The 19,133-nt window shown below is 42.3% G+C and overlaps 1 protein-coding gene and 1 long non-coding RNA gene across 3 annotated transcripts in view; one reads left to right on the forward strand and one right to left on the reverse strand.

Moving 5' to 3' along the window:
* Positions 1 to 19,133, forward strand: part of LOC138760818 (uncharacterized) — a 121,775-nt gene that overhangs the window by 54,812 nt on the left and 47,830 nt on the right. The window contains exons 2-3 of the long non-coding RNA XR_011355890.1: positions 3,770 to 3,826; positions 10,277 to 10,952. This is a non-coding gene — a long non-coding RNA (uncharacterized lncRNA). The remainder of the gene's footprint in view (positions 1 to 3,769; positions 3,827 to 10,276; positions 10,953 to 19,133) is intronic.
* tmem178a (transmembrane protein 178a) overlaps positions 1,521 to 19,133 on the reverse strand; it is a 40,673-nt gene continuing 23,060 nt past the window's right edge. Inside the window, exons 2-4 of one of the 2 annotated variants that reach the window (XM_069931981.1) lie at positions 14,037 to 14,150; positions 10,485 to 10,622; positions 1,521 to 4,329 (exon numbers count right to left, since the gene is read on the reverse strand). In XM_069931981.1, the coding sequence (XP_069788082.1) occupies positions 4,088 to 4,329; positions 10,485 to 10,622; positions 14,037 to 14,150 (494 nt within the window). In that variant the 3' untranslated portion in view covers positions 1,521 to 4,087. The remainder of the gene's footprint in view (positions 4,330 to 10,484; positions 10,623 to 14,036; positions 14,151 to 19,133) is intronic. The other variant, XM_069931982.1, reaches the window with a different exon arrangement.

Raw genomic sequence — 19,133 nt, forward strand, 5'->3', positions numbered from 1 at the left:
GACCACAGGAGATGCTCTAATTGCACCCACACTTCCTCTCTCACCACCATTTGGGGCCCAAAACAATCCTTCCAAGTGAAGCAACATTTCACTTGTGAATCTGCAGGGGTTACGTACTACATCCAGAGCACCTGTTGTGGTCTCCTCTACATCAGAGAGACTGCACCTGGGTGCAGACTGGGAGATCGCTTTGTTAAGCGTGTCAGCTCTGTCCACCACAATAGTGTGGATCTCTCAGTAGCCATCCATTTCAATTCCTCATCCCATTCCCTTGTTGACATGTCTGTCCATGGTCTCATGCACTGCCAGACAGACTACCTGCATATTGGAGGAACAGGTAGCTCCTCATTTTCTGACTGGACACCCTCCAACCAGATGGCATTAATATCATTTCTCTAGCTTTCATTAAGCCCCCCATCACCTTGTCCCAGCTCTGTCTCTCCCTTCCCTGTCTCCTTTCACACAAACATGATAAATTCTCACTTCTCCCCTTATCATACCTAATTCACACCTTTTGTTGGTCAGGATTCTTCCCCCAGTCAGTATTGTCTGAATTCTGAGATTTCCTGCTTCTAGCTCATTCTGCTTATTCCTTGTAGAAAGCCTCAGGCCCGAAACCTCAGCAGGATATCTTTGCTTTTTATGGATGCTGAAAAGACCAGATGAGTTCTTCCAGCATTTCAGTGTGTTTTTACTACAATCACAGTGTCTGCAGACTTTTGTGTTTCACTCAGTTTGATTGATTGTGTCCGAACAGAAGATGATGACATCGTGCATGATATCTAGTCGAAAGCCTTCTCCTGGCCTAAGCTGACCAGGCAAAGGTCCAACCTCCTGCCCTGCACATAGGTGATGGTATCTCTCAGCAGCATGAGGCTGTTGGACATTTTCCTGCCCGGAACAGTACAGGTTTGGTCGGTCCCAGAGCACACTTGACCCGATTGGCAATAGCCTTTTGACAAGATCTTGTAGTCAAAGTTTATCAATGATATGGGTCTTCAAATCCTAATATCCACCTTCTCCCCCTTCTGTCTGAAGGTGAGGGTGATGATGCCCTTTGTCATGGAGTCTGACAAACTGCCTGCTGGCAGCATAGCATTATATACTTCCAGCAGTTCCAGACCCACCCAGTCCCACAGCCATGTTCAACTCAGCCGGTAAGCCATTTTTTCTGGGAGTTTTTCTCCACCTAAAGGAACAGATGGAGTCCATCAGCTTGGGATCCCTTCTGTTGTATGCTTTAATATGCTTAACAGTGTTTGGTATCATATGATATTGAGAATGCTGTGTTTATGGTTCTGGTGGCCTGGTTCAACAACAGCACAAACCTGCATGTGTGTAGCACCTTTATTGTTGTTGAACCAGATCCACAATATTCAAACCGTGTGGATGGTAACCACAATCATATCTGCTTTGCTGTGTTCTGCAGAGATCTGGAAGCTTGCAATCCATTTCAGAGCTATTTAAACCAGCACCCAGTTACACACGTCAATTTAAGAAAAATGCTCCAAAATAGTTACTTCACGAGTAGCAGGTTTATTGTGATAACTTCCTAATGATAGTAGTTTCGATCAATGATTTGCAACTGACATAGAATTCAGAATCATTAAAATGATTTTTAATGTTCTAGGTGATTTTTATTGGAAGAAAGACTTTTGTTGATGGGTATCACTTTTGAAAAGAACTACAGTATTACTTTGAACAAGAAACACCTACTGAATTATAAAGATTGAATCGATTGGTTTTTGCACAACATCTAAGATACTTGACACAAAGATATATTGTTTCAAACTGTATCTAAAACATTATCTATCATACTATCTGAAAACAATGCCAATCTGGCAGATATCCTATTAGAACCATACTATACTGGAAAATTAACTCTCACTGGGTTAAAATGTGCACCTAAGTGAGAGGGTGGCACCCACATTATTTCCATTTGCTTCTTCCCTCACAGGATCTGGGGGTGTAGGTTAAGATCAGCATTTATCGTTCATCCCTAATTGCCTTTGACCTGATTCAGTCAACTGAATGGGAGTGAAGAGCAGGCGTTCTGGAGTCACACGTAGGCTAGGCTGGGTAAGGGTGCTTCTTCTGTAAAGACTGCGATGAACCAGATGAGTGCAACTGGGTTGAGCCACCAGCAACCCAGGTTGCAGCCTTTGGTTCTTGAACCATGTTGATGAGGATTTCATGTCTATTTGGAGTCCTGGAGAGATAAAGCACTGACATTGCCTTTGATGCTGCTTTGCTTATCTCTTGAGCAGCTGACTACCTTGTCTCCTGAGTGTTCTTTCAGGGTTGCGGTCTGACTAACACTGGAAGCAGGGGTGCAACTGGTTGAGCCACCAGCAACCCAGGTTCAATCCTCACCTTGGATGATGTCTGTGTGAAGCTTGCCTCTTCTCCCTGCCTTGGTTTCCATGGGATGCTCTGGTTCCTGCCACATTCCAAAGAAGTGCAGGTTGGTAGATTAAAGTGGTAGAATCTTGGAGGAGTTGATGAGAAAGTGGGGAATTTTAAAAAATGGGAGGAGTATCAGACTAATGTCAATGGCCAGCATGGAGTGAATGGGTGAAGGGCCTGTTTCTGTGCTATATTTCTCTATGAACCTGACACATGTTGCAGCTTTTGGTTCTTGAACCATGTTGACGAGGATTTCATGTCTATTTGGAGTCCTGGAGAGATAAAGCACTGACATTGCCTTTGATGCTGCTTTGCTTATCTCTTGAGCAGCTGACTACCTTGTCTGCTGAATGTTCTTAGGCCAGGAGGGCACCTCGATTATATTGTGAAGCCAGGAAGAGCAGGGGGATCTTCCTGCCAATTTCTCTTCCCATTTCTCGGCACAAACATCTTTGTTCATGGCCCAAGCACTGCAGCCTGCCCATAATAAATGAATGAAACTAAACCCTAACCAGAGCCTTCAGTGGAGAAGTGCCACATTCTGTACACTGGGATCTCATCAGCCTGATCCAATATTCAGATCACAGAACATTTAATCTTATCACATAAAATAATATGTTCAGAAACAGAGCATGAAGAATCTACACCTGGCGTCACATTTATGGAAACATCACACTCACCTATTTTCACTCATGTTATTTGGCAAATGACAACATATTATTACTAATTTTTTTACACAATTTTTTTTTAAAGGACAGCACACCACATCCAAAAAATTATTGTTGGGACCTTTTTTCAAATACACTACTTAATAAGAATCACACAGTTCTATGCGAGGCAGTATCTTGAATGTAAAAGTGCACATTGATTCTGGATTGACAATTTAAGATTAATGTGGTGATTGTAGTTTTTGGTGGAGGCTGTGCTAAAATGCTGATTGGTCAGACATTTTAAGCACAGCCTGAGTTTCTTTTCAGTTGAGCAGAAAAACTATATTATTCAGATCGAAATGGGCTGTGGATTTTCTATTGACTGTTTCATTATTCCACTATGCATTTGCATTATTTAAGTAAAATTGAGAATGTTTTCTCCATTGATTATTGAAAAAGTATCTAAAGTGTAAAATTCAATTGATATTTTAGCATAGGCCCAGTTATGTTTGTATTTTGAGTTTCTAGTATATAGCAATAGAATCCTAGGACAAAAACAGAAAATGGCAGAAACACTCCAGAGATCAGACAAGGTTCATGGAGGGAGAAGTAGAAATGACATTTCAGAACAATAACCTTTTAATCATTCACCTTCGACACTTTCCCTCCCCTGATTTGTTGAGTATTTCCAACATTTTTAATTTTTATTTCAGATTTGCAGTATTTTACTGTTGTAAAGAAGGCTAGAGATGGCAAAGACCACACATAAGGTATTGTTTGCTTCATGTAGAATGTAGTTGCTAGCTGCTTAAAAGTCCTCTTTGCATTTGATTCTTCACATTGAATGTGCAGGTCTTTCAACTAACCATGTTTTTTAAGGACAAGAGCCTAGGTACAAGAAATAATTCTGGGCATAACCAACAGAGTATCAGAAACACAACAGTGTATCCATAAGTTACACCTCCAATGCCAAACCAGATCGGAGAATCATAACTTGTACTGAACATAACAGCTGTTTTGTCAGGCAGTTCTCAGACAGATGAATCTCTGATTGACTTTTGATGGATTGCCTTGGTTCTGTTGAGGAAAGGAAAGGCAGTGCACAGACAGCCTGCCATCATCACTAGCCCCAGGCTGCACCAGGCACAGAAAATCGACCAACTGTACCCATGCTCAACATCGCTCGGGAGCCCGTAGATAAAGTTAGGCTGACGTGACAGATCATAGGAAATGCTGGCTGCAAAGGTGCAAAGAGAAATTGTGCAAAATATACCTAGAATTAAAGAGACAAGAGTAAATACTTCACTATGTGTTTTCAAAATACAATGTCTTTGAACAATGGAGCATTTTCACCAAGAAGTCAACAGAAAAAACTGTGACAAAATGGCAAGTTATTTTAAATGGATAAAAATTTTAAATCTTAAGACATACAGCTGGTAACAGGACCTTTCGGCCCACATGTTTGTGCCACCCAATTTATACCCCATTAACCTACACCCCTGGTATGTTTCGAATGGTGGGATGAAACTGGAGCCTCCAAAGGAAACCCACGCAGACACGGGGAGAATAGACAAATTCCTTACAGACAGCGTGGGATTCAAACCCAGGTCCTGATCGCTAGCACTGTGAAGACACTGTGCTAACCGCTACACAGTTTTGGGAAGTATGCTTAACAATATCACTTAAAACATGCTGCTTTACAAAAATTATGTTCATAGAAGGTATTTTTTCATCCAACTTTTCTATAATGTAACTTGCAGTTACATTTAATTTCTTTCTCACGAGAATATTAATTTTACTGCATATTCTCATATTGCCATTGTTGCATCACACAGATTTGTGCTGGATGTCAATAATTCTTCCTATTTATAATTACAACATAACGAAGCGAAGGTAAAACAGCATTGTTAAGTCACGTGAACAAAAATAAGACATTGCAAAGAGATTTTAGTAGATTTCATGATTGGAGGAAGATTTTAATGTTGGCAACTGTGATAGTATTCACTTTGGAGTAAACAGGTTAATTGGCCATTGTCCTATGTATAGATGGTTGTAGAATCTGGGGGTAGGGGGAGGGGGGTGGGTAACGGAGGGGAATGTGGGGACAATAAAATGGGATTGATGTATGTAAATGGATGCTTGATGTGGACTCTGTGAGAAAATTGCTTGTCTCTATGTTTTATGACCATAAATTAGACTGCTCTTTCAATACTCAGAAACTGGAAGCAGAGGGTCAAAGAATGTGTGGGTCCATGAATGTAGATCATTAAAAATCCTAATAGGTACAGAAAATAGTCAAATAAGCAATTAGTGGAATATTGGCATTTAGATCTAGACCAGTGGTTCTCATCCTTTTTCTTTCCACTCACAATACTACTTTAAGTATTCCTTATGCCATGGGTGGTCTGTGGTTAGTAAAGGGTTGCTTAAGGTGGTATGTGGGTGGAAAGAAAAAGGATGAAAACCACTGTTTTAATCGTTCCTAATTGACTCGTTATGTGCATGGTTTTATAACTCCAAAGGAAATGGGCCAATGACAGTTTTTCTCAAGCAAAATATTTCAGTAACAATTGGGTCTAGATCAATGATTCTCAACCTTCCCTTCCACTCACATGTCACCTTAAGCAATCCTTTACTAATCACAGAGCACTTATGGCATAGGAATTACTTAAAGTGGTATGTGAGTGGAAAGTAAAAGTTTGAGAATCACTGAAATAGAGCATGAAAATCAGGGGAATAAAAGCAAATTTACAACAATACAATGAATATTCTCATCAGCACTCGCTACTGGTCACATTCCTTTCTCTCAACATGTCTACCTCTCTATCTCTTCCACCTTCAGCTGTCTAGTACTTTATCACCTCTTGGAACCTCCCCAAATTCTACCCTCCAACTCCCCCCTCCCCCCACGACCTGCTGAGCCCCTCCAGCTTCTCTTTGTTCATTCATTTAGTGGAACGGGGAACTTTTTCATCACCAGAATGAAGCACAATGTGAGTTTATTATAATTGGAGTTCAAAAGTTGCCTGTTGCCTTCTCTCAGCTCCTTCTCTCCCTTTCCTGTCCCCCTTTGCACAGACATGATAAATACTCTCCCCTTATCATGTCCAATTAACACCTATTGTTGGTCTGGATTTCTTCCCCAGCCAGCATTGACTGAATTCTGAAATTTCCTGCTTAAAGCTCATTCTGCTCAGGCCCAAAACATTGGCAATGTACCTGTAGGCTCTTTCAGGTGGCCAGAATACCCCGACTTAAAGCCGCATATTCTACCCCTATGCGACTCTCGGGGTACCCACCTGAAAGAGCAGGAGGCACCTTCGAGGCGCATTTTCTAACCCTCCTCTGGGAGGGATAATCGCCGGAGAACTGAAGTCCCCCTAGGCACCTGAATGCAGCCGCCTGAAAGAAGCTGCTAAGGGGTGGGCTGATGACAATCAGCCAGCGACCCAACTCCCCGCACCTTACAGTCCCCGTCCCCGCGCCTGACAGACCCACTCCCCGCTGCCCCTGCCCACCAGCGTGGGACGTCAGGGCAGGACCAGCTGGTGCGGGACGTCAGGGCAGGGGCAGCCGGCTGCCCTGACGTCCCGCAGCAGCCGCCCCAGCCCTGACGTCCCGCGCGGGCAGCCCCTGCCCCGTAGTCCCGCACCGGCTGGTCCTGCCCTGACGTCACGAAGGGACAGGAGCTGGAGTGTGCTCCGAGGTGTCCCTTTCAGGTGGACAACATAGTGCTTTCAGGGCTGCCACCTGAATGACCATTCCACAGGGCTGCATCCGCTTCTGCCAGCACATTCTTGTCGGAGAATGCATCAAAAAGTGGCTTTTGTCTTTTATGGATGCTAAAAACCAAGTTCAGTTCCTCCAGCATTTCAATGTGTTTTTACTTCAAAAGCCAAGTAATGATGAGGGATTACATACATTGAAATTATTCACTGGAATGCAAAAAGATTTGATCTCTAAGATATGAGGTGAACTGAGAGAGAGGTCTGTCTATTTCTGCTGGCTGAGCAATCTCAGTTGGATTATCTGGTTTAAAACTTGGGCCAGGCCTTTCAGGAGTCAGGAAATTTAGTACCTCCTGCAGTACAAAATTTGTGTTCCCAGAAAAATGTTCATATTGTGATTTTCCATAAAATGAACACTTGATAAAGATTGATACATTTTTTTTTCTTTTGGATTTTGTGTTAACTAAGTTATTTTAACTCATATAACTTTCATAGTAGCACATTTTTATTCTGTATCTCAAATATTTTGGTAGTATTTTGTGAATTCTGTAAGGACAAATTTCTGTTCCTTGGAGGGACACAAGAGACAGCAGTTGCTGGAATATGGAGCAACAAACAACCTGTTGGAGGAACCCAGCAGGTTGAGCAGCATCAGTCTCTGGTTCATATGGGGATCTAAGATAAAGAGGGTCCAAATGGTTGCCATGCACAAGTCACCAGACGATGGAGGCAAGGGGGTATCCAACGTGGCCCGAATCCTGATGTCCACCTTCTTGAGCAGTTGCATCAGGTTGTACATGGAACCAAAGTACAAGGGCACCAAGTCCCGCTATGTTTTGAGATTCCATCTGTCCGAGGCATTGCAAAGGAAGGGCCTGGCCCCGGTCCTGCACATTGTCCCAGTCAGCTGGACTTTGCTACACCTTTGTCCTTCATGTAAAAGTTTATCCAGACCAACACTTTTGACCACAAGGCCATCAGGCAATGGTCAGCATGGAATGTCCTGCAGTCACTGAAAGATGAGGACTTGATGGACCCGATAGGGTGGTTCCCTGAGCAGACCTTCCAAGTCATTTGGTGGAATGCCTCATCATCAGTGCTCACGAATAAGCAGTGGGACTTGGCCTGGCTGGCGGTGAGGAGACCTCCCAATCAGATCCTTCCTGTACAACTGGAACATCACTCACAATGCACATTGCCCCCAAGAAGACTACAGAGGAGTAGAGAAAGTCGCCCACCTCTCTGCAGAATGCAGATTTGCTGTGAGTGTGTGGAGAAGGATGCAAGTTGTCACAATCATCCCCATCAGATTTACTGGCTGTTTTCGGGGATACACACAGAGTCTGGCATCCAGAACTGCTGGAAGACCATCAATGCAGTGAAAGATACACTTTGGTCTGCCTGAAACTTGTTGGTTTTCCAGCATATTGATAAGTCGGTGCAAGTGTGTTGCTGACTGGCACATTCCAGCTGCTCTGAGGTTTGGTGTAGTCAATGTGAGGTCGCTGTGGGGAAGGACCACAGTCTAGAACAGTGGTTTTCAAACTGTCCCCCTAAATTCACATTCCACCTTAACAATCCCTATGCCATCAGTGCTCTGTGATTAGTAAGGGATTGTTTAAGGTGGTATGTGAGTGGGAAGGGAATGACTGCGCTAGACCCAATTGTTACTAAAATATTTTGCTTAAAAAAATTGTCATTAGCCCATTCCTTTGGAGTTATGAAACCGTGCACATGCCGAGTCAATTAGATATGATTAAAACTGTGGTTTTCAAACCTTTTACTTCCCACTCACATACCACCTTAAGCAATCCCAAAGCAATCACAGAGCACCTATGGCATAGGGATTGCTTAAGGGGGACTGTGAGTTTAGGGGGTAGTTTGAAAACCACTGGTCTGGAGTCTGCCCATTTCTGAGCATTGAGGGGCTGAGAGTGAGGGGAAGCCCTTCAACTAATAAGGGGGGTGGTGGGGAGGGAGAAACAACAAAGTGCCATGGTGGTGGTAATGTTGTAAATAGAAATGAATACAGTAATGGAAAGGTATGAATAAGAAACTAAGGGTGCAAGAGACTTTGAATGATTTTCCTTTTGTAAATAATTTTTTGCAAATAAAGCCTATATTTGGTTAAAAAAAAATCAGTGGGAAAGTGAGTAAATGACCAGACTTGAAATGTCAACAATTTTTGTTCTCCCACTAATGCTGCTCATTCCTCCAGCTGATTATGTTTGCCTTAAAGTGGAGGTATAATAACATCTGTGGAGGATGGAGAAATTCAGGACTGATCATTTCAAGACCAAAGATAGTTGACCACAGGTCAATGGTTGGGTGATTAACATGGAGAGAGTACTTGAAGGCAGAGGTCTGCTTCCCATGCCCCCTAGTGACAATAGAGTAGCAGTGTAGTCTCTGCAATATTATCACAGCAATTTCTTTAAAGGTAAATTTCCTCATTTTCATCACTATTGGAAGATCCCAAATGAATGTTAACACTAAATACAACAGCTGCAGGGATGTACATTGGATTTTCCAATTTCAAGTAACTCACTCCCCATCGGTCTCTTTCTTTGTCTTCTCATGCACACCCTGCTTTCCAGCACCCCCCCCCCCCCGAGCCCTTTGTAACACAGTTCCTTTCCCCTTCTCTACCTACCCACCACACACTCACACACACATGCATGCGCAATGCACAACCTCTTCACTAGGTATTGTAAGACTGGAAATGAGATTCAAGAACATTTTCTTTCCAATAGCTATTAGACTTGAACCTCCCCTTGCTTCACTAACCAAAGGCTGCTCTGGCATCACAGAAGTCCGCGCTATTGCAAGTCACTTTTTTTTAAGCATTAGGGTTATTGTGAATATTTATGTCCATTTTATGTATTTATTGTAACTTTTGCAATTTAAAAATATGGCATGGCAACAAGCTCATGAGCCACGCCGCCCAAACACACCCATGTGACCTATTAACTATTAAACCCCCATATGTCTTTGGAACATGGGAGGAAACCCTTGCAAAACGGAAATAACGTACAAACTTCTTTCAGACAGTGAGAGATTCAAACTCGGCCCACTGGCTCCATAACAGCACTGCACTAACTGCTATGGAAAACTCTTCTAATTTAGTTTAATTAGTTTACTGTTATAGTTTTTCTTTACAAGTATTATTTGTCTACAGCAAGTAAGATTTTTGGTGCATGTACAATGTGTATGATATTATTATCATTAACCCACAACTCCCATCACCTTCATTCTCACCTTGCCTCTCCTGTCTCCATGCACCTTTTAGTCCCTTTGTCTGCTTCCTCCAATCACCCACCTACCTCTGTGTCCCAGTTTCACCCCACCTGGCTCCACCTGTCCATCAACCTTTACCCCTCCTTGGTCTATTTTTGCAAAGTGGTACTTTGAATGGTGGCAAAAAGAAACTTTTCACTGTATTTCAGTTCATGCGACAATAATAAATCCTACCCTAATATTTTTTGTTTTTAGCTCAGGTTTCCAGCATCTACTGGATTTTACCTTTGGACTATTTCATATGCACACCTCTAAGGCTTCCTGTAGTTGTACAAGTAACTCCAGTGAAACAAAAGACCTCCAACTACCCATCACTCAGCTCTCTATCGAAAGGTACCTTGGATCTCACATGTGAAAACATGGCAGACACATGGACAGCTCAAGGAAAGTTCTGGAAAATGACCTGCCATTAGGAAGAGAAGACCTGCCACGTGCTGAGTGAGGCTTTCTTCCCAGAAGAAGCTCATGGACGCCACAATGCAACCGCACATCAGGACAGCAGCTGCCATGCCCAAGAATCCAGCTGTGATCCTCCTCAGATCTGAGTCAGTGAAATAAGGAAGAAAAAAAAACTCCATACAGTTGCTTGGAAACAAACCCTAAATGTGTCCATTTTGATAACAATGAGAATGAACACATTTTATTGAATAAAAACTATAATATTGATTTCTCCAATGAAGATTGGATCGTAGAGCAATGAACAGAGTTTTGTTTTATCCTTGACTGGGATTTCCTAACTAATGGGATGCCCTATTGATGACTTGAATGAAGATATTGGAGCCATAGTTACTCATGGTCAAAGGGACTGGTGGTTGGCAAGTTGTGAGGAGGGCACCATGAGCCTGCAAAGGTGAAGTGAACAAACAAGAAGGTAAGAGTTTAATGTGGGAAATTGTGAAGTTATCCTCTTGGAAAGGATTTCAGATTTATTGTCAGAGTACATACATGGCATCACATACAACCCTGAGTTTCATTTTCCTGCGGGCGAAGCAGAATTATCACTTATTGGTAATGCAAAAAAAAAACCCTGTACACAGCATATACATATAAACAAATAAAGAACTATAAACAGATAATGAATGTAAACAAACTGATTGTGCAATACTGAGAGAATTAAAAAAAACCTAAACAAGTGCACAAGTAAGAGTTCTTAAACAGGTCCCTTATTGAGTTTGTCATTGAGGTATCTGATGGTGGAGGGGTAGCAGCTGTTCCTGAACCTGGTGCGAGTCTTGTGACACCTATACCTCTTTCCTGATGGCAGCAGTGTGAACAGAGCATGTGTTGGGTGGTGTAGATCCCTGATAATTGCTGCTGCTCTTTGATTGCAACATTTCCTGTAGATGTTCTTGATGGTGGGGAGGGTTTTGCCTGTGATGTCCTGGGCTGTGTCAACTACCTTTTGGAGGGCTTTACGCTCAGGAGTATTGGTGTTCCCATACCAAACAATGATGCAGCCAGTCAGGACACTTTCCACCACATAGCTGTAGAAATTTGCCAGAGTTTCTGGTGTCATACCAAACCTCCGCAAACTCCTGAGGAAGTAGAGGCGCTGACATTCTTTCTTTACGATGCCATTAGTTTATTGGATCCAGGAAAGATCCTCCAAGATAGTAACTCCCAAGAACTTAAATTTGCTCACCTTCTCCACCTCTGATCCCCAATGATCATTGGATTATATTCCTCTGGCTTTCCCTTTTTGAAGTTAACAATCAACTCCTTAGTTTTGGTGTCATTGATTGCAAGGTGTTGATGGTGCACTATTCAACCAAGTTTTCAATCTCCATTCTGTTTGCTGACTCATCCCTGTCCTTTATACAACCCACTACCGTGGTATTGTCAGCAAATTTGTAGATGGTGTTATTGTCATACCGAATCACACAGTCATAGATGTCAAGTGAGTAGAGCAGGGAGCTAAATACACAACTGTGTGGTGCACCCTATGTTGATGGAGATTGTTGAGGAAATGTTCTTACTAATCCTCACTGATTGTGGTCTGGAGGTGAGGAAATTCACGATCCAATTACTCATTGGGGTGTTGAGTCCCAGGTCTTGGAGTTTACTGATCAGTTTTGTAGTTGATAAAGAGCATCCTGATGAATGCACCTTTACTATTTAGGTGTTTCAGGGCTTTGTGTAGAGCCAGTGAAGTGGCTTCACCAGAGACCTGTTACTACAATAGACAAACTAGAACGGATCCATGTCACTACTCAGACAGGAGCTGATATGCTTCAATACCAGCCTTTCAAAACACCTCATCACTGTTGATGCAAGTGCTACTGGTTGATGGTCATTAATGCAGGTTACTGCACTCTTCTTGGGCACCAGTATGATTGATATCTGTTTGAAACAGGTGGTACAACAGCCTGCTGGAGTGAGATATTGAAGATACCTGTGAATACCTTGGTAAATTGATCAGCACAGATTTTTAATACTTGACCAGGCACTCCATCCAGGCTGAATGCTTTCCTTGGATTCAGTTTGCTGATGGAAGCACACTTGTCATGCTCAGAAATGGACAAGATGGGATCATCAGGGGACGTGGAGGGGTGGTTCTTCGCTGTTAATGTTGTCAAATTGGGCATGGAAGGCATTTACTGGTCAGTAAGTAAAAAACCTGGGAATGAAGGTTTGCCATCTGCTACTTCACCAGATTTGGTTTTGTAGCAGGTTATGGCATTTAGGCACTGCCACAGCTGTCGGGTGTCCCTTGTTGTTTCCATTATTGGTTAAATGCTGTGAGATCACAAATGTCATGATACAAAATAATTTGAGGGTCCTGTGTAGGCATGGTGAGCAATGAGATGGATGAGTAGGATTTGCCAACTCTCGGGTGTGGAGTATAAAGATAGGCAAGACTCGCACCAACAGGTTCGTGAACCTTGCTACCCTTCCACCATCAGACTCCTCAACAACAAACTCATTCAGGGACTCATTTAAGAACTCTTACTTGTGCCATTATTAATTTTTTTATTCTCTCTGTATTGCACAGTTAGTTTGTTTACATTCATTATCTATTTACAGTTCTTTTTTTTTACATGTGCACTTGTGACCAGCTTTTTCTTGTACTTCTACTAAGTGATAATTCTGCCTCGCCTGCAGGAAAAAGGAATCTCAGGGTTGTATGTGATGCTATGTATGTACTCTGACAATAAATCTGAAATCTGTTGATCTATTCTAACAGGATGTTGATGACGCTGCACCCAGGGTACTCTGTACAGTCCAGAATAGGGGACAGATTCAGAATAAGAGTTTGCCCATTTAAGATAGAGATGAGCAATTTCTTCTCTTAGAGGGTCTCAATCCTTTGGAATTCTCTATCCCACAAGAGCAGTGGAGACAGTTATTCAAGGCTGGGATTGAAGGATGTTTAAACTACAAGGGGCATGGTAAGAGCAGAAAGTGGTGATTGAATCAACATGTCGTTGACCCAGTGGACATCTTTGCAGTAATTTGCCAACGTTGTTTGGCAGCAGCGTTCCTACCTCTCACTCAGTGAGCTCCTGACCCAGACGGGTAAATGTGGATAGGAATGTCACCCCCTCCCATTCAGTGAGGTCCTGTCCCAGATGGGTAAATGTGGATGGGAATGTTACCACCTCCAAGTCGCCAAACAGTTTGACTCAGAGGCAGAATAGCATTTCTTCACAGTTACTGGGATAAAATCTGAACGTTTCCACCACCTCTCACCATAAAGCTCATCCCCATGCCATGAGTCAGATAACTCTGCCTATGTGGAAAAATGAAAAAGGACGAATAAACCAATGCTTCAACACCAACCATGTGTCAGGATGAACCATGAAGCCCTTACAATGTCATTAAGTTATTTTTGTTTAATTGAACAGACATCCACTTGCATGAACTAATTAAATATTCAGTGAGAGAAGATGGGGATGAGAATTGATAAGCAACAATGAAAGGAGTATGGCATGGTGTTAAGATGGTTTACACTTACGTAACAGATGCCATTCATCCTGCTGGATGGTTTTGGTGAGGTTGAATGGAATATTTCTCAGGCGGATGGGTTGGGAGTAGTGATATTTGATAGATGTGCATCTCTGTGCAATTCCTGAGAAGAGAAGATTCGGTAACATCACACAATGGAGAAACAGTTTCTTAACAGTCTTACAACTCTGGTCATTGACCCTAACCAGGTTAAGGAACTGGATGCATCACTCATTTTCGATGAGATTACAGTCTATTAAATCAATGCAGTTTCATAGTTCCAGGCTCTGACGGATTTCCAATGGAGTTTTATAAAAATTTTAATGATAAACTAGCCCCATTATTGTTATCAGTATTTAATGAAGCAATGGAGTGAGGAGTGTTATAAACTACTTTAACCCAAGTATCAATAATTTTTCTCCTGAAAAAAGACAAAGATCCCACGTCATGTGGCTCCTATAGGCTTATCTCTGCTTAATGCTGATGTCAAAATGTTAGCCAAGATTATAGCATCTTAACTAGAAGAAGTGTTACCAAAGATCATATCGGAAGCACGAAACAGTGTCACTTGTCATTTAATATTCATACACTCTTCTACATATTTAGTCTAAACACTCAACAATGTCTCTGGATGTTGTAATTTCGCTAGATGCTGAAAAACCCTTTGATAGGGTGGAGTGGAAGTATTAAAGAAATTTGGATTTGGTAACAAGTTTATTCACCTTCTATACACCTCATTATGAGCATCAATTCACACAAACAATACTTACTTGATTTTGCATTGGAAAGCAGTACCCAACAAGGGTGTCCCCTATCTCCTCTTATTTTTGACATTGCAATCAAACCTTTGTCAATTGGTGTTACAGTCCTCACCTACCTTTAAAGGATGTTCAGAATGGACTTGAAAAGATTTCATTGTATGCTGATGACTTGCTGTTGTTTGTAACAGGTAACAGAGAAGCACTCCCTCTATTCTATCCACTCTGGAGGAGTTTGTCTTTTTTTTACAGGTTATAAATTGAATCTTCAAAAGAGTGAATGTTACCCTGTCAAAAAAGGAGCTCTGAAACTTAATCAATCAGACCTGCCTTTTCAGTTTAGTCAATCAGATTTCAAGTATCTAGGTGTAAACATCACACACACATCCTTCAATCTCCTAATAAAAAAATTTAATTCTCTTATCAACCAGGTGAAATCAGATTTCAGAGATAGAGCAATTTGCCCAGTCACTAACAGGGAGAATAAATGTAGTCAAAATGAATATATTATCAAGACTCCTTTACTTGTTTCAAACCATTCCCTTATTTCATCCAAAATATTTTTTCACCTCGCTGGATAAAATAATTTTCACCTTTATTTGGAAGGGGAAATATCCAAGGGTCCAAAAAGCATTATTGCAAAACTGCAAGAGTAGCAGAGGACTTGCTCTTCCCAACTTCCAATTCTACTACTGGACAACATACATACACAAGTTAAATTACTGGTGCATTCCCCAGAGCTCTCCTGGTGTAAACTGGAAGAGTCAAATTGTAAATTGTCATCTTTAGCCGCTATGGTACATTCTTCATTGCCCACAAAACCCTCTAATCACACTGACAACCCAGTGGTGCTCAATACAGTAAAAACTTGATATTGGATTAGTTGACACTTTAAGTGGGCAGCGGCATCAGCTCTAGGTCCCTTAACAACAATCACCTATTTTCACCTTCAGTCACTGATTCTTTTTTTAAAATAAATGACAAACCAAAGGTATCAAATGTCTTCAAGATTTTTATGTGGGCAGAGTGTTCAGCACCTTCACCTCTCTGTCACACACATATGGCTTACCTGCATCACATTAATTTTGTTACTTTCAGATTCGCCATTTTATTTCAAAGGCTGACCCAAACTTCCTTCAGTTGCCTGGGGAGATCTAATATCAGCTAATCCAGGAGTGAGAAGACATTTTCAAAAATTTATAGTTCTGTCAATTAAAAGACATTCACTTTCCAAAATAAAGACAGAATGGAAGCAAGATATGGAATTGGAAATAGAGGAGAAATTGTGGGAAGAGGCTATTGAGAGAATTCGTTCTACCACCTCCTGCGCCAACTCGGGACTCATTCAGTTCAAGGTGCTGCACAGGGTTCACTTTTCAAAATCCAGACCGTCAGCCATTCATGGCTCCCCTTGCCACTTAAGGCACGTGTTTTATCAGGGCCCCAAAACACAAGTCAATTTGCAACCCTGCCCGTTAACTGCAATATTTGGAATCTCTAATAACTCCCTAGATATCCTGCAGGAAGATGCAATAGCATTTACATCCTTATTAGCCAAGCATCTAATCTTGTTACACTGGTTGTCTGGTGGGGTCCTTCTATTACGCAATGGATTAAGGATATCAGTTTCTTTATTAAATTGGAGAAAATCCAGAATTATGAATACTTACAGAGTAAAAGACTAATGGTGAGGTGAATATATCAGTACAATTGGTAACATACCGATGATACTGTCAGCAAAGGTGCTAAGAGGGTCAGGGGGTGGGGTGTCTGGATGTGCATCTGAAGGTGTATGTGAACATTTGTGTATCTGTGTGTTGGTTTTTATATTACAAAAAATTAAAATAGGAGCACAATGTACATCCGTACAATGTGCACAAAGTTGTTTTTGATGCTCAATAAATACATTTTGAAAAAATAAACATCGCTCAATTGAGGATTAAATAATAGACTGTAATAATCATAAAGACACAGTAAATATCGTAAAGCACTGACCATCAAAAGGAAGATGCTTATTGACTGCTTTATGAGCAAACTGATTAAATCCCTATCAATATGTTAGCCCATAGTTCACAACATTTAACTCACAAAGCTCACTGAAGAGCTTCACTGAAATAACAATATCACATATTTTCCAGTCCAAAACAGCACATTGGCCAAATACATATTTCTGGTCAGTAAATAGACAGCAAAATAGGTCCTCACATTGAGTTGTTAATTCTGTTCTATTTTTAATTTTAAAATATTTAAAAGGATTTGAGGATGATAATGTTTATTGTCATACACAATAAATAAAAATAAATAAAACATTGGCCGAGAATATAAAAATATGAAAGGATAGATCAAAATTCACAATTGCATTTAGTACAAAAAAATGCGACAATAGTGCAGTCAGATCTTTGGTCCTGGAGTATGTTATGGTTCAAGTTCTACATGTAAATCAATTAGAATTAGAAATGTTTTAAAGAGATAATAATGTTTTAAATTTATTGGATGTTTTAAACATTTAATAACTTTAGTTTTTAATTCACATTTCACATTTTTAAAGTGCTTTTGAGTGTTGATAAATATCTCAAACATTCTGGGTATTTGATCTGCAACTAAATATGCACAGGACGGCTTTGTAAAGTGAGCCTGGTGGGCAGCTCGCTTCTTTGCCAGCAGCTCCTGGATTTCCTGGCTGTTTTCGTCAAACCAGTCCTTGTTTTTCCTGGAGGAGAAGCCCAGTACCTCTTCAGTTGATTGCAGTATGGTAGACTTCAACTGATCCCAGAGGGTTTCAGGGGACGGGTCCGTGAGGCGGGTTGCAACGTCGAGCTTTGCTTTGAGGTTTGCCTGGAAGTTTCCTCTCGCTTCGTCTGACTGCAGGTTTCCAACATTGAACCTCTTTCTGGGGGCTTTATTGTTCCTGGGCTTTGGCTTGAAGTGAAGGTTGAGCTTGCAGCGAACCAGCCGGTGGTCAGTGTGGCATTCCGCGCTAGGCATGACCCTGGTGTGGAGCACATTTTGTTTGTCACTTTCTCGCACCAGGATGTAGTCCAGGAGGTGCCAGTGTTTGGATCGGGGATGCATCCAGGTGGTCGTAAGGCTGTCCCTCTGCTGAAAAAGGGTGTTTGTAATGACAAGTCGCTGTTCTGCGCAGAGCTCCAACAGGAGGCGCCCATTGTCGTTGCACTTGCCGACGCCATGCTTGCCCAGGATTCCTGGCCAGGTTTCTGAGTCTTTGCCGACACGAGCGTTGAAGTCGCCCTCAAAACTCAAAACGGTCAACCAGTTTACCTATCTCGGCTGCACCATTTCATCAGATGCAAGGATCGACAATGAGATAGACAACAGACTCGCCAAGGCAAATAGCGCCTTTGGAAGACTACACAAAAGAGTCTGGAAAAACAACCAACTGAAAAACCTCACAAAGATAAGCGTATACAGAGCCGTTGTCATACCCACACTCCTGTTCGGCTCCGAATCATGGGTCCTCTACCGGCACCACCTACGGCTCCTAGAACGCTTCCACCAGCGTTGTCTCCGCTCCATCCTCAACATCCATTGGAGCGCTTACACCCCTAACGTCGAAGTACTCGAGATGGCAGAGGTCGACAGCATCGAGTCCACGCTGCTGAAGATCCAGCTGCGCTGGATGGGTCACGTCTCCAGAATGGAGGACCATCGCATTCCCAAGATCGTGTTATATGGAGAGCTCTCCACTGGTCACCGTGACAGAGGTGCACCAAAGAAAAGGTACAAGGACTGCCTAAAGAAATCTCTTGGTGCCTGCCACATTGACCACCGCCAGTGGGCTGATAACGCCTCAAACCGTGCATCTTGGCGCCTCACAGTTTGGCGGGCAGCAACCTCCTTTGAAGAAGACCGCAGAGCCCACCTCACTGACAAAAGACAAAGGAGGAAAAACCCAACACCCAACCCCAACCAACCAATTTTCCCTTGCAACCGCTGCAATCGTGTCTGCCTGTCCCGCATCGGACTTGTCAGCCACAAACGAGCCTGCAGCTGACGTGGACTTTTTACCCCCTCCATAAATCTTCGTCCGCGAAGCCAAGCCAAAGAAAAGAGAAAAGAAGAAATATGCACACAAAGATTAGCGTATACAGAGCCGTTGTCATACCCACACTCCTGTTCGGCTCCAAATCATGGGTCCTCTACCGGCATCACCTACGGCTCCTAGAACGCTTCCACCAGCGTTGTCTCCACTCCATCCTCAACATTCATTGGAGTGACTTCATCTCCAACATCGAAGTACTCGAGATGGCAGAGGCCGACAGCATCGAATCCACGCTGCTGAAGATCAAACTGCGCTGGGTAGGTCACGTCTCCAGAATGGAGGACCATCG

Source organism: Narcine bancroftii, chromosome 4, assembly GCF_036971445.1.
Source record: "Narcine bancroftii isolate sNarBan1 chromosome 4, sNarBan1.hap1, whole genome shotgun sequence".
NCBI classification, from domain to species: Eukaryota; Metazoa; Chordata; class Chondrichthyes; order Torpediniformes; family Narcinidae; genus Narcine; species Narcine bancroftii.